The sequence below is a fragment of the Petromyzon marinus genome, unplaced genomic scaffold (assembly GCF_048934315.1).
Source record: "Petromyzon marinus isolate PM22_M1 ecotype Great Lakes invasive population unplaced genomic scaffold, UKy_Petmar_22M1.pri1.0 PM_Scaffold_290, whole genome shotgun sequence".
NCBI classification, from domain to species: Eukaryota; Metazoa; Chordata; class Hyperoartia; order Petromyzontiformes; family Petromyzontidae; genus Petromyzon; species Petromyzon marinus.
The window spans coordinates 87,678-110,000 of record NW_027423269.1 but is presented as its reverse complement, the minus strand read 5'-3'; the positions used below and the strand labels follow the sequence as shown (position 1 = coordinate 110,000).

General features: G+C 55.4%; 1 protein-coding gene across 1 annotated transcript in view; it reads left to right on the top strand.

Annotated features, from left to right (window-relative positions):
• LOC142923126 (neurofibromin-like) overlaps positions 1 to 22,323 on the top strand; it is a gene marked incomplete at its 5' end in the record, with an annotated part of 108,664 nt that overhangs the window by 15,593 nt on the left and 70,748 nt on the right. The window contains 6 exon segments of the mRNA XM_076064067.1: positions 841 to 987; positions 4,935 to 5,045; positions 13,912 to 14,131; positions 18,546 to 18,758; positions 20,008 to 20,157; positions 21,199 to 21,389. Coding sequence (XP_075920182.1) covers positions 841 to 987; positions 4,935 to 5,045; positions 13,912 to 14,131; positions 18,546 to 18,758; positions 20,008 to 20,157; positions 21,199 to 21,389 — 1,032 coding nt within the window.

Below are 22,323 nucleotides of genomic sequence, written 5' to 3'. Positions count from 1 at the left end.
AGACACAACACCTCACCATCAGACACAACACCCCATCACCGGCCACAACACCCCACCATCAGACACAACACCCCACCTACCCACCCACCAGACACAACACTCCACCACCACCAGACACAACACCTCACCACCACCAGACACAACACCCTACCTACCCTCCCACCCACCCACCAGACACAACACTCCATCAGACACAACACCCCCATCACCAGACACAACACCCCACCATCAGACACAACACCCCATCACCGGCCACAACACCCCACCACCAGACACAACACCCCACCATCAGACACAACACCCCACCATCAGACACAAAACCTCACCTACCCTCCCACCCACCAGACACAACACTCCACCACCAGACACAACACCCCACCATCAGACACAACACCCCACCTACCCACCCACCCACCAGACACAACACTCCACCACCATCTGACACAACACCCCACCATCAGACACAACACCCCACCTACCCACCCACCCACCAGACACAACACTCCACCACCATCTGACACAACACCCCACCATCAGACACAACACCTCACCTACCCTCCCACCCACCAGACACAACACTCCACCACCAGACACAACACCCTACCCACCCACCCACCCCACCCACCCACCCATAAACCCCGCCCACCCACCCATAAACCCCGCCCACCCACCCATAAACCCCGCCCACCCACCCACAAACCCCGCCCACCCACCCACAAACCCCGCCCACCCACCCATAAACCCCGCCCACCCACCCATAAACCCCGCCCACCCACCCATAAACCCCGCCCACCCACCCATAAACCCCGCCCACCGCACCCACTCACCCCCACCCCCCAGAGACCACAAGGCAGTGGGGCGGCGACCCTTTGACAAGATGGCGACGCTGCTGGCCTACCTGGGGCCTCCGGAGCACAAACCGGTGGCCGACACCCATTGGTCGAGCCTGAACCTCACCAGCTCCAAGTTTGAGGAGTTCATGACGAGGTGTGTGTGTGTGTAGGTGTGTGTGTGTGTAGGTGTGTGTGTGTGTGTAGGTGTGTGTGTGTGTAGGTGTGTGTGTAGGTGTGTGTGTAGGTGTGTGTGTGTAGGTGTGTGTGTGTGTGATACCCATTGGTCGAGCCTGAACCTCACCAGCTCCAAGTTTGAGGAGTTCATGACGAGGTGTGTGTGTAGGTGTGTGTGTGTGTAGGTGTGTGTGTGTAGGTGTGTAGGTGTGTGTGTGAGACACCCATTGGTCGAGCCTGAACCTCACCAGCTCCAAGTTTGAGGAGTACATGACGAGGTGTGTGTGTGTGTGTAGGTGTGTGTGTGTGTAGGTGTGTGTGTGTAGGTGTGTAGGTGTGTGTGTGAGACACCCATTGGTCGAGCCTGAACCTCACCAGCTCCAAGTTTGAGGAGTACATGACGAGGTGTGTGTGTGTAGGTGTGTGTGTGTAGGTGTGTGTGTGTAGGTGTGTGTGTGTAGGTGTGTGTGTGTAGGTGTGTGTGTGTAGGTGTGTGTGTGTAGGTGTGTGTGTGTAGGTGTGTGTAGGTGTGTGTGTAGGTGTGTGTGTGTGTGTAGGTGTGTGTGTGTGACACCCATTGGTCGAGCCTGAACCTCACCAGCTCCAAGTTTGAGGAGTTCATGACGAGGTGTGTGTAGGTGTGTGTAGGTGTGTGTGTAGGTGTGTGTGTGTGTGTAGGTGTGTGTGTGTGACACCCATTGGTCGAGCCTGAACCTCACCAGCTCCAAGTTTGAGGAGTTCATGACGAGGTGTGTGTAGGTGTGTGTGTGTGTAGGTGTGTGTAGGTGTGTATGTGTAGGTGTGTGTGTGTAGGTGTGTGTAGGTGTGTTGCTGTGTGCAGATGTGTGTGTGTGTAGGTGTATGTCTGTGTAGGTGTGTGTGTAGGTGTGTGTGTGTGTAGGTGTGTGTAGGTGTGTGTGTGTAGGTGTGTAGGTGTGTGTGTAGGTGTGTGTGTGTAGGTGTGTGTGTGTGTGTGTAGGTGTGTGTGACACCCATTGGTCGAGCCTGAACCTCACCAGCTCCAAGTTTGAGGAGTTCATGACGAGGTGTGTGTGTAGGTGTGTGTGTGTGTGTAGGTGTGTGTGTGTGTGTGTAGGTGTGTGTGTGTAGGTGTGTGTGTAGGTGTGTGTGTGTGTGTAGGTGTGTGTGTGTAGGTGTGTGTGTGTAGGTGTGTGTGTGTAGGTGTGTGTGTGTGTAGGTGTGTGTGTGTAGGTGTGTGTGTAGGTGTGTGTGTGTAGGTGTGTGTAGGTGTGTGTGTGTAGGTGTGTGTGCGTGGGGAGCGGTAGTGTAGCGGTTAGCGCGCTGCGCTATGAACCTGGCGACCCGGGTTCGATTCCCGCTCACGGTGAACACCAGTGACGATTATCTGAACCGGTCCCGGGCCTCCCCGAGGTCGACTCAGCCTCAAATGAGTACCTGGTGCGGTGTGTAAACATCGCCACTAGGGAGACAAAGGCGGTCGGGCGTGGTGCTGGCCACCCACCCCCTCGTGTACCGTTCCGGCCTTCATAGGTGCTCGCTAACAGCACTTGCCCCTACAGTCTGTTACAGGCTATATGGGGGATCTTTATCTTTGTCTTTGTGTAGGTAGGTGTGTGTAGGTGTATGTAGGTGTGTGTGTAGGTGTGTGTAGGTGTGTGTGTGTGTAGGTGTGTGTGTGTAGGTGTGTGTGTGTGTGAGACACCCATTGGTCGAGCCTGAACCTCACCAGCTCCAAGTTTGAGGAGTTCATGACGAGGTGTGTGTGTGTAGGTGTGTGTGTGTGTAGGTGTGTGTGTGTAGGTGTGTGTGTGTAGGTGTGTGTGTAGGTGTGTGTGTGTAGGTGTGTGTAGGTGTGTGTGAGACACACATTGGTCGAGCCTGAACCTCACCAGCTCCAAGTTTGAGGAGTTCATGACGAGGTGTGTGTGTAGGTGTGTGTGTGTAGGTGTGTGTGTGTAGGTGTGTGTAGGTGTGTGTGTGTGTAGGTGTGTGTGTGTAGGTGTGTGTGTGTAGGTGTGTGTGTGTGTAGGTGTGTGTGTGTAGGTGTGTGTGTAGGTGTGTGTGTGTAGGTGTGTGTAGGTGTGTGTGTGTAGGTGTGTGTGTGTGACACCCATTGGTCGAGCCTGAACCTCACCAGCTCCAAATTTGAGGAGTTCATGACGAGGTGTGTGTGTAGGTGTGTGTGTAGGTGTGTGTGTGTAGGTGTGTGTGTGTAGGTGTGTGTGTGTAGGTGTGTGTGTATGTGTGTGTGTAGGTGTGTGTGTAGGTGTGTGTGTAGGTGTGTGTGTAGGTGTGTGTGTGTGTAGGTGTGTGTGTAGGTGTGTGTGTAGGTGTGTGTAGGTGTGTGTGTGTGTAGGTGTGTGTGTGTAGGTGTGTGTGTGTAGGTGTGTAGGTGTGTGTGTAGGTGTGTGTAGGTGTGTGTGTGTGTAGGTGTGTGTAGGTGTGTGTGTAGGTGTGTGTAGGTGTGTGTGTGTGTGTGTAGGTGTGTGTGTAGGTGTGTGTGTGTAAGTGTGTGTAAGTGTGTGTAGGTGTGTGTGTAGGTGTGTGTGTAGGTGTGTGTGTAGGTGTGTGTGTAGGTGTGTAGGTGGTGTGTGTGTGTAGGTGTGTGTGTGAGACACCCATTGGTCGAGCCTGAACCTCACCAGCTCCAAGTTTGAGGAGTTCATGACGAGGTGTGTGTGTGTGTGTAGGTGTGTGTGTGTGTAGGTGTGTGTGTAGGTGTGTGTGTGTAGGTGTGTGTGTAGGTGTGTGTGTGTAGGTGTGTGTGTAGGTGTGTGTGTAGGTGTGTGTGTGTAGGTGTGTGTATAGGTGTGTGTGTAGGTGTGTGTGTGTAGGTGTGTGTAGGTGTGTGTAGGTGTTTGTGTGAGACACCCATTGGTCGAGCCTGAACCTCACCAGCTCCAAGTTTGAGGAGTTCATGACGAGGTGTGTGTGTGTGTGTAGGTGTGTGTGTGTGTAGGTGTGTGTGTGTAGGTGTGTGTGTAGTTGTGTGTAGGTGTGTGTGTAGTTGTGTGTAGGTGTGTGCGTGTAGGTGTGTGCGTGTAGGTGTGTGTGTAGGTGTGTGTGTAGGTGTGTGTTTAGGTGTGTGTCTGTGTTTAGGTGTGTGTAGGTGTGTGTAGGTGTGTGTAGGTGTGTATGTGTAGGTGTGTGTAGGTGTGTGTAGGTGTGTTGCTGTGTGTAGATGTGTGTGTGTGTGTGTAGGTGTATGTCTGTGTAGGTGTGTGTGTGTAGGTGTGTGTGTAGGTGTGTGTGTGTAGGTGTGTGTGTCTGTGTAGGTGTGTGTCTGTGTAGGTGTGTGTCTGTGTAGGTGTGTCTGTGTGTGTGTGTGTGGGTGTGTGTCTGTGTAGGTGTGTGTGTGTAGGTGTGTTGCTGTGTGTAGGTGTGTGTAGGTGTGTGTGTAGGTGTGTGTGGGTGTGTGTGTGTAGGTGTGTGTGTCTGTGTAGGTGTGTGTGTGTAGGTGTATGTCTGTGTAGGTGTGTGTGTGTAGGTGTGTGTGTGTAGGTGTATGTGTGTATAGGTGTATGTGTGTATAGGTGTATGTGTGTGTAGTTGTGTGTGTGTACGTGTGTGTCTGTGTAGGTGTGTGTCTGTGTAGGTGTGTGTGTGTGTAGGTGTATGTGTGTGTAGGTGTATGTGTGTGTAGGTGTATGTCTGTGTAGGTGTGTGTCTGTTTAGGTGTGTGTCTGTTTAGGTGTGTGTGTGTTGGTGTGAGTGTAGGTGTGTGTGTGTAGGTGTGTGTGTGTGTAGGTGTGAGTGTAGGGGTGTCTGTGTAGGTGTGAGTGTAGGTAAGTGTGTGTGTGTGTAGGTGTGTGTGTGTAGGTGTGTGTGTGTAGGTGTGTGTGTGTAGGTGTGTCTCTGTTGGTGTGAGTGTAGGTTCAGTGTGCACTTTCCCCTTGCAAGTCGTGTAAAGGCTACCCGTGTCACCTTTGCCCGCGTGCTGTTCAGGCACCAGGTCCACGAGAAGGAGGAGTTTAAGGCCCTCAAGACGCTCAACATTTTCTACCAGGCCGGCGTTTCGAAGGCTGGGAACCCCGTCTTCTACTACATCGCACGCCGGTGAGCTGGCCCCGGGAGATGTTGACTACCTCGCCTGGTATGCAGGAGGTCGGGGGTTCGATTACCCTGAGAGATGTTGACTACCTCGCCCGGTACGCAGGAGGTCGGGGGTTCGATTACCCTGAGAGATGTTGACTACCTCGCCAGGTATACAGGAGGTCCCGTGGGTTCGATTACCCTGAGAGATGTTGACTACCTCGCCTGGTCTACAGGAGGTCCCGTGGGTTCGATTACCCTGAGAGATGTTGACTACCTCGCCCGGTACGCAGGAGGTCGTGGGTTCCATCCCGGACCCTGTGAGATGTTGACTACCTCGCCTGGTCTGCAGGAGGTCGTGGGTTCCATCCTGGACCCTGTGAGATGTTGACTACCTCGCCCGGTACGCAGGAGGTCGTGGGTTCCATCCCGGACCCTGTGAGATGTTGACTACCTCGCCCGGTACGCAGGAGGTCGTGGGTTTAGATCCCGGGCCTTGTGAGATGTTGACTACCTCGCCCTGTACGCAGGAGGTCGTGGGTTTAGATCCCGGGCCTCGGGAGATGTTGACTACCTCGCCCGGTACGCAGGAGGTCGTGGGTTCCATCCTGGACCCTGAGAGATGTTGACTACCTCGCCCGGTACGCAGGAGGTCGTGGGTTTAGATCCCGGGCCTCGGGAGATGTTGACTACCTCGCCCGGTACGCAGGAGGTCGTGGGTTCCATCCTGGACCCTGAGAGATGTTGACTACCTCGCCTGGTCTACAGGAGGTCCCGTGAGTTTGATTACCCTGAGAGATGTTGACTACCTCGCTCGGTACGCAGGAGGTCGTGGGTTCCATCCCGGACCCTGTGAGATGTTGACTACCTCGCCCGGTACGCAGGAGGTCGTGGGTTTAGATCCCGGGCCATGTGAGATGTTGACTACCTCGCCCGGTACGCAGGAGGTCGTGGGTTCCATCCCGGGCCTCGGGAGATGTTGACTACCTCGCTCGGTACGCAGGAGGTCGTGGGTTTAGATCCCGGGCCTCGGGAGATGTTGACTACCTCGCCTGGTCTACAGGAGGTCCCGTGAGTTTGATTACCCTGAGAGATGTTGACTACCTCGCCTGGTACGCAGGAGGTCGTGGGTTCGATTACAATGAGAGATGTTGACTACCTCGCCTGGTATACAGGAAATCCCGTGGGTTCGATTACCCTGAGAGATGTTGACTACCTCGCGCGGTACGCAGGAGGTCGTGGGTTTAGATCCCGGGCCTCGGGAGATGTTGACTACCTCGCCCGGTACGCAGGAGGTCGTGGGTTTAGATCCCGGACCCTGTGAGATGTTGACTACCTCGCCCGGTACGCAGGAGGTCGTGGGTTCCATCCCGGACCCTGTGAGATGTTGACTACCTCGCCCGGTACGCAGGAGGTCGTGGGTTCCATCCCGGACCCTGTGAGATGTTGACTACCTCGCCCGGTACGCAGGAGGTCGTGGATTTAGATCCCGGGCCCTGTGAGATGTTGACTACCTCGCCCGGTACGCAGGAGGTCGTGGGTTTAGATCCCGGGCCTCAGGAGATGTTGACTACCTCGCCCTGTACGCAGGAGGTCGTGGGTTTAGATCCCGGGCCTCGGGAGATGTTGACTACCTCGCCCGGTACGCAGGAGGTCGTGGGTTCCATCCTGGACCCTGAGAGATGTTGACTACCTCGCCCGGTACGCAGGAGGTCGTGGGTTTAGATCCCGGGCCTCGGGAGATGTTGACTACCTCGCCCGGTACGCAGGAGGTCGTGGGTTCCATCCTGGACCCTGAGAGATGTTGACTACCTCGCCTGGTCTACAGGAGGTCCCGTGAGTTTGATTACCCTGAGAGATGTTGACTACCTCGCTCGGTACGCAGGAGGTCGTGGGTTCCATCCCGGACCCTGTGAGATGTTGACTACCTCGCCCGGTACGCAGGAGGTCGTGGGTTTAGATCCCGGGCCATGTGAGATGTTGACTACCTCGCCCGGTACGCAGGAGGTCGTGGGTTCCATCCCGGGCCTCGGGAGATGTTGACTACCTCGCTCGGTACGCAGGAGGTCGTGGGTTTAGATCCCGGGCCTCGGGAGATGTTGACTACCTCGCCTGGTCTACAGGAGGTCCCGTGAGTTTGATTACCCTGAGAGATGTTGACTACCTCGCCTGGTACGCAGGAGGTCGTGGGTTCGATTACAATGAGAGATGTTGACTACCTCGCCTGGTATACAGGAAATCCCGTGGGTTCGATTACCCTGAGAGATGTTGACTACCTCGCCCGGTACGCAGGAGGTCGTGGGTTTAGATCCCGGGCCTCGGGAGATGTTGACTACCTCGCCCGGTACGCAGGAGGTCGTGGGTTTAGATCCCGGACCCTGTGAGATGTTGACTACCTCGCCCGGTACGCAGGAGGTCGTGGGTTCCATCCCGGACCCTGTGAGATGTTGACTACCTCGCCCGGTACGCAGGAGGTCGTGGGTTCCATCCCGGACCCTGTGAGATGTTGACTACCTCGCCCGGTACGCAGGAGGTCGTGGATTTAGATCCCGGGCCCTGTGAGATGTTGACTACCTCGCCCGGTACGCAGGAGGTCGTGGGTTTAGATCCCGGGCCTCAGGAGATGTTGACTACCTCGCCCGGTACGCAGGAGGTCGTGGGTTCCATCCCGGACCCTGTGAGATGTTGACTACCTCACCTGGTATGCAGGAGGTCGTGGGTTCCATCACCCTGAGAGATGTTGACTACCTCGCCTGGTCTACAGGAGGTCGTGGGTTGGATTACCCTGAGAGATGTTGACTACCTCGCCTGGTCTACAGGAGGTCGTCGGTTCGATTACCCTGAGAGATGTTGACTACCTCGCCTGGTCTACAGGAGGTCGTGGGTTCGATTACCCTGAGAGATGTTGACTACCTCGCCTGGTATACAGGAGGTCGTGGGTTCGATTACACTAAGAGATGTTGACTACCTCGCCTGGTCTACAGGAGGTCGTGGGTTCGATTACCCTGAGAGATGTTGACTACCTTGCCTGGTCTACAGGAGGTCATGGGTTCGATTACCCTGAGAGATGTTGACTACCTCGCCTGGTCTACAGGAGATCGTGGGTTCGATTAACCTGAGAGATGTTGACTACCTCGCGTGGTATACAGGAGGCCGTGGGTTCGATTACCCTGAGAGATGTTGACTACCCCGCCTGGTATACAGGAGGTCCCGTGGGTTCGATTACCCTGAGAGATGTTGACTACCTCACCTGGTCTACAGGAGGTCCCGTGGGTTCGATTACCCTGAGAGATGTTGACTACCTCGCCCGGTACGCAGGAGGTCGTGGGTTCCATCCTGGACCCTGTGAGATGTTGACTACCTCGCCTGGTCTGCAGGAGGTCGTGGGTTCCATCCTGGACCCTGTGAGATGTTGACTACCTCGCCCGGTACGCAGGAGGTCGTGGGTTCCATCCCGGACCCTGTGAGATGTTGACTACCTCGCCCGGTACGCAGGAGGTCGTGGGTTCCATCCTGGACCCTGAGAGATGTTGACTACCTCGCCCGGTACGCAGGAGGTCGTGGGTTTAGATCCCGGGCCTCGGGAGATGTTGACTACCTCGCCCGGTACGCAGGAGGTCGTGGGTTCCATCCTGGACCCTGAGAGATGTTGACTACCTCGCCTGGTCTACAGGAGGTCCCGTGAGTTTGATTACCCTGAGAGATGTTGACTACCTCGCTCGGTACGCAGGAGGTCGTGGGTTCCATCCCGGACCCTGTGAGATGTTGACTACCTCGCCCGGTACGCAGGAGGTCGTGGGTTTAGATCCCGGGCCATGTGAGATGTTGACTACCTCGCCCGGTACGCAGGAGGTCGTGGGTTCCATCCCGGGCCTCGGGAGATGTTGACTACCTCGCTCGGTACGCAGGAGGTCGTGGGTTTAGATCCCGGGCCTCGGGAGATGTTGACTACCTCGCCTGGTCTACAGGAGGTCCCGTGAGTTTGATTACCCTGAGAGATGTTGACTACCTCGCCTGGTACGCAGGAGGTCGTGGGTTCGATTACAATGAGAGATGTTGACTACCTCGCCTGGTATACAGGAAATCCCGTGGGTTCGATTACCCTGAGAGATGTTGACTACCTCGCCCGGTACGCAGGAGGTCGTGGGTTTAGATCCCGGGCCTCGGGAGATGTTGACTACCTCGCCCGGTACGCAGGAGGTCGTGGGTTTAGATCCCGGACCCTGTGAGATGTTGACTACCTCGCCCGGTACGCAGGAGGTCGTGGGTTCCATCCCGGACCCTGTGAGATGTTGACTACCTCGCCCGGTACGCAGGAGGTCGTGGGTTCCATCCCGGACCCTGTGAGATGTTGACTACCTCGCCCGGTACGCAGGAGGTCGTGGGTTTAGATCCCGGGCCCTGTGAGATGTTGACTACCTCGCCCGGTACGCAGGAGGTCGTGGGTTTAGATCCCGGGCCTCGGGAGATGTTGACTACCTCGCCCGGTACGCAGGAGGTCGTGGGTTCCATCCCGGACCCTGTGAGATGTTGACTACCTCACCTGGTATGCAGGAGGTCGTGGGTTCCATCACCCTGAGAGATGTTGACTACCTCGCCTGGTCTACAGGAGGTCGTGGGTTCGATTACCCTGAGAGATGTTGACTACCTCGCCTGGTCTACAGGAGGTCGTCGGTTCGATTACCCTGAGAGATGTTGACTACCTCGCCTGGTCTACAGGAGGTCGTGGGTTCGATTACCCTGAGAGATGTTGACTACCTCGCCTGGTATACAGGAGGTCGTGGGTTCGATTACACTAAGAGATGTTGACTACCTCGCCTGGTCTACAGGAGGTCGTGGGTTCGATTACCCTGAGAGATGTTGACTACCTCGCCTGGTCTACAGGAGGTCGTGGGTTCGATTACCCTGATAGATGTTGACTACCTCGCCTGGTCTACAGGAGGTCCCGTGGGTTCGATTACCCTGAGAGATGTTGACTACCTCGCCTGGTCTACAGGAGGTCGTGGGTTCGATTACCCTGAGAGATGTTGACTACCTCGCCTGGTATACAGGAGGTCGTGGGTTCGATTACCCTGAGAGATGTTGACTACCTCGCCAGGTATACAGGAGGTCGTGGGTTCGATTATCGTGAGAGATGTTGACTGCCTCGCCTGGTCTACAGGAGGTCGTCGGTTCGATTACCCTGAGAGATGTTGACTACCTCGCCTGGTCTACAGGAGGTCGTGGCTTCGATTACCCTGAGAGATGTTGACTACCTCGCCTGGTCTACAGGAGGTCGTGGGTTCGATTACCCTGAGAGATGTTGACTACCTCGCCTGGTCTACAGGAGGTCATGGGTTCGATTACCCTGAGAGATGTTGACTACCTCGCCTGGTCTACAGGAGATCGTGGGTTCGATTAACCTGAGAGATGTTGACTACCTCGCGTGGTATACAGGAGGCCGTGGGTTCGATTACCCTGAGAGATGTTGACTACCCCGCCTGGTATACAGGAGGTCCCGTGGGTTCGATTACCCTGAGAGATGTTGACTACCTCACCTGGTCTACAGGAGGTCCCGTGGGTTCGATTACCCTGAGAGATGTTGACTACCTCGCCCGGTACGCAGGAGGTCGTGGGTTCCATCCTGGACCCTGTGAGATGTTGACTACCTCGCCTGGTCTGCAGGAGGTCGTGGGTTCCATCCTGGACCCTGTGAGATTTTGACTACCTCGCCTGGTACGCAGGAGGTCGTGGGTTCCATCCCGGACCCTGTGAGATGTTGACTACCTCGCCCGGTACGCAGGAGGTCGTGGGTTTAGATCCCGGGCCTTGTGAGATGTTGACTACCTCGCCCTGTACGCAGGAGGTCGTGGGTTTAGATCCCGGGCCTCGGGAGATGTTGACTACCTCGCCCGGTATGCAGGAGGTCGTGGGTTCCATCCTGGACCCTGAGAGATGTTGACTACCTCGCCCGGTACGCAGGAGGTCGTGGGTTTAGATCCCGGGCCTCGGGAGATGTTGACTACCTCGCCCGGTACGCAGGAGGTCGTGGGTTCCATCCTGGACCCTGAGAGATGTTGACTACCTCGCCTGGTCTACAGGAGGTCCCGTGAGTTTGATTACCCTGAGAGATGTTGACTACCTCGCTCGGTACGCAGGAGGTCGTGGGTTCCATCCCGGACCCTGTGAGATGTTGACTACCTCGCCCGGTACGCAGGAGGTCGTGGGTTTAGATCCCGGGCCATGTGAGATGTTGACTACCTCGCCCGGTACGCAGGAGGTCGTGGGTTCCATCCCGGGCCTCGGGAGATGTTGACTACCTCGCTCGGTACGCAGGAGGTCGTGGGTTTAGATCCCGGGCCTCGGGAGATGTTGACTACCTCGCCTGGTCTACAGGAGGTCCCGTGAGTTTGATTACCCTGAGAGATGTTGACTACCTCGCCTGGTACGCAGGAGGTCGTGGGTTCGATTACAATGAGAGATGTTGACTACCTCGCCTGGTATACAGGAAATCCCGTGGGTTCGATTACCCTGAGAGATGTTGACTACCTCGCCCGGTACGCAGGAGGTCGTGGGTTTAGATCCCGGGCCTCGGGAGATGTTGACTACCTCGCCCGGTACGCAGGAGGTCGTGGGTTTAGATCCCGGACCCTGTGAGATGTTGACTACCTCGCCCGGTACGCAGGAGGTCGTGGGTTCCATCCCGGACCCTGTGAGATGTTGACTACCTCGCCCGGTACGCAGGAGGTCGTGGGTTCCATCCCGGACCCTGTGAGATGTTGACTACCTCGCCCGGTACGCAGGAGGTCGTGGGTTTAGATCCCGGGCCCTGAGAGATGTTGACTACCTCGCCCGGTACGCAGGAGGTCGTGGGTTTAGATCCCGGGCCTCGGGAGATGTTGACTACCTCGCCCGGTACGCAGGAGGTCGTGGGTTCCATCCCGGACCCTGTGAGATGTTGACTACCTCACCTGGTATGCAGGAGGTCGTGGGTTCCATCACCCTGAGAGATGTTGACTACCTCGCCTGGTCTACAGGAGGTCGTGGGTTCGATTACCCTGAGAGATGTTGACTACCTCGCCTGGTCTACAGGAGGTCGTGGGTTCGATTACCCTGAGAGATGTTGACTACCTCGCCTGGTATACAGGAGGTCGTGGGTTCGATTACCCTGAGAGATGTTGACTACCTCGCCTGGTCTACAGGAGATCGTGGGTTCGATTAGCCTGAGAGATGTTGACTACCTCGCCTGGTCTACAGGAGGTCCCGTGAGTTTGATTACCCTGAGAGATGTTGACTACGTCGCCTGGTCTACAGGAGGTCGTGGGTTCGATTAGCCTGAGAGATGTTGACTACCTCGCCAGGTCTACAGGAGGTCGTGGGTTCCATCCTGGACCCTGTGAGATGTTGACTACCTCGCCTGGTATACAGGAGGTCGTGGGTTCCATCCTGGACCCTGTGAGATGTTGATTACCTCGCCTGGTACGCAGGAGGTCGTGGGTTCCATCCTGGACCCTGTGAGATGTTGACTACCTCGCGTGGTATACAGGAGGTCGTGGGTTCCATCCTGGACCCTGTGAGATGTTGACGACCTCGCCTGGTACGCAGGAGGTCGTGGGTTCCATCCCGGACCCTGTGAGATGTTGACTACTTCGCCTGGTACGCAGGAGGTCGTGGGTTCCATCCTGGACCCTGTGAGATGTTGACTACCTCGCCTGGTACGCAGGAGGTCGTGGGTTCCATCCTGGACCCTGTGAGATGTTGACTACCTCGCCTGGTACGCAGGAGGTCGTGGGTTCCATCCTGGACCCTGTGAGATGTTGACTACCTCGCCAGGTATACAGGGGGTCGTGGGTTCCATCCCGGACCCTGTGAGATGTTGACTACCTCGCCTGGTCTACAGGGGGTCGTGGGTTCCATCCCGGACCCTGTGAGGTGTTGACTACCTCGCCTGGTCCGCAGGAGGTCGTGGGTTCATTCCCGGACCCTGTGAGATGTTGACTACCTCGCCCGGTACGCAGGAAGTCGTGGGTTCGATTAGCCTGAGAGATGTTGACTACCTCGCCTGGTATACAGGAGGTCCCGTGGGTTCGATTACCCTGAGAGATGTTGACTACCTCGCCTGGTCTACAGGAAGTCGTGGGTTCGATTACCCTGAGAGATGTTGACTACCTCGCCTGGTCTACAGGAGGTCGTGGGTTCGATTACCCTGAGAGATGTTGACTACCTCGCCTGGTCTACAGGAGGTCGTGGGTTCGATTACCCTTAGAGATGTTGACTACTTTGCCTGGTCTACAGGAGGTCGTGAGTTCGATTAGCCTGAGAGATGTTGACTACCTCGCCTGGTATACAGGAGGTCCCGTGGGTTCGATTACCCTGAGAGATGTTGACTACCTCGCCTGGTCTACAGGAGGTCGTGGCTTCGATTACCCTGAGAGATGTTGACTACCTCGCCAGGTCTACAGGAGGTCCCGTGGGTTCGATTACCCTGAGAGATGTTGACTACCTCGCCTGGTATACAGGAGGTCGTGGGTTCGATTAGCCTGAGAGATGTTGACTACCTCGCCTGGTATACAGGAGGTCCCGGGGGTTCGATTACCCTGAGAGATGTTGACTACCTCGCCTGGCCTACAGGAAGTCGTGGGTTCGATTACCCTGAGAGATGTTGACTACCTCGCTTGGGCTACAGGAGGTCGTGGGTTCGATTACAATGAGAGATGTTGACTACCTCGCCTGGTCTACAGGAGGTCGTGGGTTCAAGGCCGGCCAGATAAACGCCGCCACTACCATAACCACCACCACCACCACCACCACAACCACCACCACAACCACAACCACCACCACAACCACCACCACAACCACAACCACCACCACCACCACTGACCCCTTCTCACCACCCCATCGGCCCCCGCAGCTTCAAGGCCGGCCAGATCAACGGCGACCTGCTCATCTACCACGTGCTGCTGACCCTGAAGCCGTTCTACGGGAAGCCGTACGAGCTGGTGCTAGACCTGACACACACGGGGGCAGGCAACCGGTTCAAGACGGACTTCCTGTCCAAGTGGTTCGTGGTTTTCCCCAGCGCCGCCTACGAGAATGCCGTCTGCGTCTACGTCTACAACTGTAACTCCTGGGTGAGTGGTGAGGGAGGTGTGGCGAGGGAGAGAGAGAGACGGTGAGAGAGAGGGAGAGAGAGAGAGACAGTGAGAGAGAGACGGTGAGAGAGTGAGAGAGAGTGAGAGAGAGAGACAGTGAGAGAGAGAGAGAGTGAGAGAGAGAGACAGAGACAGTGAGAGAGAGACGGAGTGAGACAGAGAGAGAGACAGTGAGAGAGAGACAGTGAGAGAGAGAGTGAGAGAGAGAGTGAGAGACAGACAGTGAGAGAGAGACAGAGAGAGAGAGACAGTGAGAGAGAGACAGTGAGAGAGAGAGTGAGAGAGAGAGTGAGAGACAGACAGTGAGAGAGAGACAGAGAGAGAGAGACAGTGAGAGAGAGACAGTGAGAGAGAGAGTGAGAGAGAGAGTGAGAGACAGACAGTGAGAGAGAGACAGAGAGAGAGAGACAGTGAGAGAGAGAGTGAGAGAGAGAGTGAGAGACAGACAGGGAGAGAGAGACAGAGAGAGAGAGACAGTGAGAGAGAGAGAGAGACGGAGTGAGAGAGGGAGAGAGAGAGAGAGAGACAGTGAGACAGAGAGAGACAGACAGAGAGAGAGACAGACGGACTTCCTGTCCAAGTGGTTCGTGGTTTTCCCCAGCGCCGCCTACGAGAATGCCGTCTGCGTCTACGTCTACAACTGTAACTCCTGGGTGAGCGGCGGTGGTGGGGGAGGGGGAGAGAGAGACGGAGTGAGACAGACAGGGAGAGAGAGACAGGGAGAGAGAGAGACAGAGAGAGAGACGGAGTGAGACGGAGAGGGAGAGACAGAGACAGTGAGAGAATGAGAGAGAGAGACAGACAGAGAGAGTGAGACAGAGAGAGAGACAGAGAGGGAGAGACAGACAGACAGGGAGAGAGAGAGAGACAGTGAGAGAGTGAGAGAGAGAGACAGACAGGGAGAGAGAGAGAGACAGACAGGGAGAGAGAGACAGTGAGAGAGAGAGAGACAGACAGTGAGAGAGAGACAGTGAGAGAGAGAGAGACAGACAGTGAGAGAGAGACAGTGAGAGAGAGAGAGACAGACAGTGAGAGAGAGACAGTGAGTGAGAGAGACAGTGGGAGAGAGAGAGACAGAGAGGGAGAGACAGAGAGAGACAGAGAGAGAGTGAGACAGAGAGAGTGAGAGAGACAGACAGGGAGAGACAGACAGAGAGAAACAGACAGACGGAGTGAGACAGACAGGGAGAGCGAGACAGACAGAGAGAGAGACAGACAGAGAGAGAGACAGACAGTGAGAGAGAGGGAGAGACAGACAGAGAGACAGAGTGAGAGACGGAGTGAGACAGAGAGGGAGTGACGGACAGAGAGAGAGAGCGAGAGACAGGGAGTGAGTGTACCGCATGTGTGTGTACCGTGTGTGTGTACCATGTGTGTGTGTACCGCGTGTGTGTGTACCGTGTGTGTGTGTGTGTACCGTGTGTGTGTGTGTGTACCGTGTGTGTGTGTACCGCGTGTGTGTGTGTGTACCGTGTGTGTGTGTGTGTACCGTGTGTGTGTGTACCGCGTGTGTGTGTACCGTGTGTGTGTGTGTGTACCGTGTGTGTGTGTACCGTGTGTGTGTGTGTGTGTACCGTGTGTGTGTGTGTGTGTACCGTGTGTGTGTGTGTGTACCGTGTGTGTGTGTGTGTACCGTGTGTGTGTACCGTGTGTCTGTGTGTACCGTGTGTGTGTGTGTGTACCGTGTGTGAGTACCGTGTGTGTGTGTACCGTGTGTGTGTGTGTGTACCGTGTGTGTGTACCGTGTGTCTGTGTGTGTGTGTACCGGGTGTGTGTGTAGTGTGTGTGTGTGTGTACCGTGTGTGTGTACCGTGTGTCTGTGTGTACCCTGTGTGTGTGTGTACCGTGTGTGAGTACCGTGTGTGTGTGTACTGTGTGTGTGTGTGTACCGTGTGTGTGTACCGTGTGTCTGTGTGTGTGTGTACTGTGTGTGTGTGTGTGTGTACCGTGTGTGTGTGTGTGTACCGTGTGTGTGTACCGTGTGTGTGTGTGTGCCGTGTGTGTGTGTGTGTACCGTGTGTGTGTGTGTGTGTACCGTGTGTGTGTGTACCGTGTGTGTGTGTACCGTGTGTGTGTGTACCGTGTGTGTGTGTGTGTCACCGTGTGTGTGTGTGTGTACCGTGTGTGTGTACCGTGTGTCTGTGTGTGTGTACCGTGTGTGTGTACCGTGTGTGTGTGTGAGTGTGTGTGTACCGTGTGTGTGTGTGAGTGTGTGTGTGTGTGTACCGTGTGTGTGTGTACCGTGTGTGTGTGTGTACCGTGTGTGTGTGTGTACCGTGTGTGTGTACCGTGTGTGTGTGTGTGTACCGTGTGTGAGTACCGTGTGTGTGTGTACCGTGTGTGTGTGTGTGTACCGTGTGTGTGTGTGTACCGTGTGTGTACTGTGTGTGTGTGTACTGTGTGTGTGTACCGTGTGTATGTGTGTGTACCGTGTGTGTGTGTACTGTGTGTGTGTACCGTGTGTATGTGTGTGTACCGTGTGTGTGTGTGAGTGTGTGTGTACCGTGTGTGTGTGTGAGTGTGTGTGTGTACCGTGTGTGTGTGTACCGTGTGTGTGTGTGTACCGTGTGTGTGTGTACCGTGTGTGTGTACCGTGTGTGTGTGTGTGTACCGTGTGTGTGTGTGTACCGTGTGTGTGTGTGTACTGTGTGTGTGTGTGTACCGTGTGTGTGTGTGTGTGAGTGTACCGTGTGTATGTGTACCCTGTGTGTGTGTACCCGTGTCAGGTCCGTGAGTACACCAAGTACCACGAGCGCCTGTTGACCGGGCTCAAGGGTAGCAAGCGGCTGGTGTTTGTGTGTACCATGTGTGTGTGTGTACCGTGTGTGTTTGTGTGTACCGTGTGTGTGTGTGTGTACCGTGTGTGTGTATGTGTGTACCGTGTGTGTTTGTGTGTACCGTGTGTGTGTGTGTGTACCGTGTGTGTGTGTGTGTACCGTGTGTGTGTATGTGTGTACCGTGTGTGTTTGTGTGTACCGTGTGTGTGTGTGTGTACCGTGTGTGTGTGTAGTGTGTGTGTGAGTGTACCATGTGTGTGTGTACCGTGTGTGTGTGTACCGTGTGTGTGTGTGTGTGAGTACCCTGTGTGTGTACCATGTGTGTGTGTACTGTGTGTGTACCATGTGTGTGTGTACCGTGTGTGTAGCGTGTGTGTGTGAGTGTACCATGTGTGTGTGTACCGTGTGTGTGTGTACCGTGTGTGTGTGTGTGTATCTGTGTGTATCTGTGTGTGTGTGTATCTGTGTGTGTGTGTACCGTGTGTGTGTACCCTGTGTGTGTACCGTGTGTGTGTGTACCGTGTGTACCCTGTGTGTGTACCGTGTGTGTACTGTGTGTGTACCGTGTGTGTGTGTACCCGTGTCAGGTCCGTGAGTACACCAAGTACCACGAGCGCCTGTTGACCGGGCTCAAGGGTAGCAAGCGGCTGGTGTTTGTGTGTACCGTGTGTGTGTGTGTGAGTACTGTGTGTGTACCGTGTGTGTGTGTGTGTACCGTGTGTGTGTACCATGTGTGTGTGTACCATGTGTGTGTGTGTACCATGTGTGTGTGTGTACCGTGTGTGTGTACCATGTGTGTGTGTGTACCGTGTGTGTGTGTGTGTACCGTGTGTGTGTGTGTACCGTGTGTGTGTGTGTGTACCGTGTGTGTGTACCATGTGTGTGTGTGAGTACCGTGTGTGTGTGTACCATGTGTGTGTGTGTGTACCGTGTGTGTGTGTGTACCCTGTGTGTGTACCGTGTGTGTGTGTGTGTGTACCCTGTGTGTGTACTGTGTGTACCGTATGTACCCCGTCAGGTCCGTGAGTACACCAAGTACCACGAGCGCCTGTTGACCGGGCTCAAGGGTAGCAAGCGACTGGTGTTTGTGTGTACCGTGTGTGTGTGTACCATGTGTGTGTGTGAGTACCGTGTGTGTGTGTACCGTGTGTGTGTGTGTGTGTACCCGCGTCAGGTCCGTGAGTACACCAAGTACCACGAGCGCCTGTTGACCGGGCTCAAGGGTAGCAAGCGGCTGGTGTTTGTGTGTACCATGTGTGTGTGTACCGTGTGTGTGTGTATCTGTGTGTGTGTGTATCTGTGTGTATCTGTGTGTGTGTGAGTACTGTGTGTGTGTGTGTACCGTGTGTGTGTGTGTGTGTACCGTGTGTGTGTGTGTATCTGTGTGTGTACTGTGTGTGTACTGTGTGTGTACCGTGTGTGTGTGTACCCGCGTCAGGTCCGTGAGTACACCAAGTACCACGAGCGCCTGTTGACCGGGCTCAAGGGTAGCAAGCGGCTGGTGTTTGTGTGTACCGTGTGTGTGTGTGTGTATCTGTGTGTATCTGTGTGTGTGTATCTGTGTGTGTGTATCTGTGTGTGTGTGAGTACCGTGTGTGTGTGTGTACCCGTGTCAGGTCCGTGAGTACACCAAGTACCACGAGCGCCTGTTGACCGGGCTCAAGGGTAGCAAGCGGCTGGTGTTTGTCGAGTCCCTGGGACGTCTGGCTGACTACGTGGACACGTCACAGCAGCGTCTGCCTGGAGCCACGCTCGCTCTCGACGAGGACCTCAAAGTGTTCCACAGCGCCCTGAAGCTGTCGCACAAAGACACGAAGGTGTCCATCAAGGTGGGTGGGTGGGTGAGTGGGTGGGTGAGTGAGTGGGTGAGTGGGTGGGTGAGTGACTGAGTGAGGGGGTGAATGACTGAGTGACTGAGTAGGTGAGTGAGTGACTGAGTGGGTGAGTGAGTGAGTGATTGACTGAGTGAGTGAGTGAGTGACTGAGTGACTGAGTAGGTGAGTGAGTGAGTGGGTGAGTGAGTGGGAGGGTGAGTGAGTGGGTGAGTGGGAGGGTGAGTGAGTGGGTGAGTGAGTGGGTGAGTGGGTGAGTGAGTGAGTGGGTGAGTGAGTGGATGGGTGGGTGGGTGAGTGAGTGAGTGAGTGGGTGGGTGAGTGGGTGGGTGAGTGGGTGGGTGAGTGAGTGGGTGGGTGAGTGTGTGAGTGGGTGGGTGGGTGAGTGAGTGACCTCAAAGTGTTCCACAGCGCCCTGAAGCTGTCGCACAAAGACACGAAGGTGTCCATCAAGGTGGGTGGGTGGGTGAGTGGGTGGGTGAGTGGGTGGGTGGGTGGGTGAGTGAGTAGGTGAGTGAGTGACTGAGTGAGTGAGTGGGTGAGTGAGTGAGTAGGTGAGTGAGTAGGTGAGTGAGTGAGTAGGTGAGTGAGTAGGTGAGTGAGTGAGTAGTTGAGTGACTGAGTGAGTGACTGAGTGAGTGAGTAGGTGAGTGAGTAGATGAGTGAGTGAGTAGGTGAGTGACTGAGTGAGTGAGTAGTTGAGTGACTGAGTGAGTGACTGAGTGAGTGAGTAGTTGAGTGAGTGAGTAGGTGAGTGAGTAGGTGAGTGAGTGGGTGGGTGAGTGAGTGAGTGAGTAGGTGAGTGAGTGAGTAGGTGAGCGAGTGAGTAGGTGAGTGAGTAGGTGAGTGAGTAGGTGAGTGAGCGAGTAGGTGAGTGAGTGAGTGAGTAGGTGAGTGAGTAGGTGAGTGAGTGAGTAGGTGAGCGAGTGAGTAGGTGAGTGAGTAGGTGAGTGAGTAGGTGAGTGAGCGAGTAGGTGAGTGAGTGAGTGAGTAGGTGAGTGAGTAGGTGAGTGAGTGAGTAGGTGAGTGAGTGAGTAGGTGAGTGAGTGAGTGAGTGACTGAGTGAGTGAGTAGGTGAGTGAGTAGGTGAGTGAGTGAGTAGGTGAGTGAGTGAGTAGGTGAGTGGGTGAGTGAGTGACTGAGTGAGTGAGTAGGTGAGTGAGTAGGTGAGTGAGTGAGTGAGTAGGTGAGTGAGTGAGTGAGTAGGTGAGTGAGTGAGTGTCCGCGTGTCCGCGTGTCCGTCCAGGTGGGCCCTACGGCCGTGCAGGTGATGTCTGCGGAGAAGACTCGCGTGCTGGGTCAGTACGTTCTGCTGGACGATGTGCACTACGCGTCCGAGATCGAGGAAATCTGCCTCGTGGACGAGAACCAGTTCACGCTCACCATCGCCAACCAGGTGAGTTCGCTCACCGCTCGCTCACCGCTCGCTCACCACTCGCTCACCGCTCGCTCACCGCTCGCTCACCGCTCGCTCACCGCTCGCTCACCGCTCGCTCACCGCTCGCTCACCGCTCGCTCACCACTCGCCATGCCTCAGAGATGGTGGAGATCTGCAATGTGTAACTGTGTGTGTGTGTGTGTGTCTCTGTGCGTGTCTCTGTGTGTGTCTCTGTGCGTGTCTCTGTGTAACTGTGCGTGTGTCTCTGTGTGTGTGTCTCTGTGCGTGTCTCTGTGTGTGTGTCTCTGTGTCTCTGTGTGTGTCTCTGTGTAACTGTGTGTCTCTGTACGTGTCTCTGTGTGTGTCTTTGTGTGTGTCTCTGTGTGTCTCTGTGTGTGTGTGTGTCTCTGTGTAACCGTGTCTATCTCTCCATGCATCTCTCTGCGTGTCTCTGTGTAACTGTGTGTGTGTCTCTGTGTGTCTCTGTGTAACCGTGTCTCTCTCTCCGTGCATCTCTCTGCGTGTCTCTGTGTGTATCTGTGTGTGTCTCTGTGTAACTGTGTGTGTGTCTCTGTGTAACTGTGTGTGTGTCTCTGCGTTTGTGTCTCCGTGTGTGTCTCTCCGTGCGTGTCTCTGCGTGTGTGTCTCTGCGTCCGTGTCTCTGCGTGCCTCTGTGTGTGTCTCTCCGTGTGTGTCTCCGTGTGTGTCTCTGTGTAACTGTGTGTGTGTCTCTGTGTGTCTCTGTGTAACCGTGTCTCTCTCTCCGTGCATCTCTCTGCGTGTCTCTGTGTGTATCTGTGTGTGTCTCTGTGTAACTGTGTGTGTGTCTCTGTGTAACTGTGTGTGTGTCTCTGTGTAACTGTGTGTGTGTCTCTGCGTGTGTGTCTCCGTGTGTGTCTCTCCGTGCGTGTCTCTGCGTGTGTGTCTCCATGCGTGTATCTGCGTGCGTGTCTCTGCGTGCGTGTCTCTGCGTGCGTGTCTCTGTGCGTGTCTCTGCGTGCGTGTCTCTGCGTGCGTGTCTCTGCGTGCGTGTCTCTGCGCGTCTCTGCGTGTGAGCAGGGCACCCCGCTGACGTTCATCCACACGGACTGCGAGGCCATCGTGCAGTCCATCATCCACATCCGGACCCGCTGGGAGTTATCGCAACCGGATTGCATTCCACAGCACACCAAGATACGTCCCAAGGACGTGCCGGGCACGTTGCTCAACATAGCTCTCCTCAACCTGGGCAGCTCCGACCCCAGCCTCCGGTGAGACACACAGAGAGACACGGAGAGAGACACACGGAGAGACACACGGAGAGACACAGAGAGAGATACAGAGAGACACAGAGACACACAGAGACACAGAGAGACAGAGAGAGACACGCAGAGAGACAGAGAGAGACAGAGAGAGACACAGAGAGACACACACAGAGACACACAGAGAGACACACAGAGAGACACAGAGACATACGAACAACCAAGATACGTCCCAAGGACGTGCCGGGCATGTTGCTCAACATAGCTCTCCTCAACCTGGGCAGCTCCGACCCCAGCCTCCGGTGAGACACACAGAGACACAGAGAGAGACAGAGAGACACAGAGACACAGAGAGACAGAGAGACACGGAGAGATACAGAGACACACAGAGACACACAGAGACAGAGAGACACAGAGAGACACAGAGAGACACACGGAGAGACACAGAGAGACACAGAGAGACACACGGAGAGACACACAGAGACACACAGAGAGACACAGAGAGACACACGGAGAGACACGGAGAGACACACAGAGACACATGGAGAGACACACGGAGAGACACACAGAGACACGCGGAGAGACACAGAGAGACACACGGAGAGACACACAGAGAGACACAGAGAGACACAGAGAGACACAGAGAGACACAGAGAGACACACAGAGAGACACAGAGACACACAGATAGACACGGAGAGACACACGGAGAGACACACGGAGACACAGAGACACACAGAGAGACACAGAGAGACACAGAGAGACACAGAGAGACACAGAGAGACACAGAGAGACACAGAGAGACAGAGAGAGACACAGAGACATACGAACAACCGAAATACGTCCCAAGGACGTGCCGGGCACGTTGCTCAACATAGCTCTCCTCAACCTGGGCAGCTCCGACCCCAGCCTCCGGTGAGACACACAGAGAGACACAGAGAGACA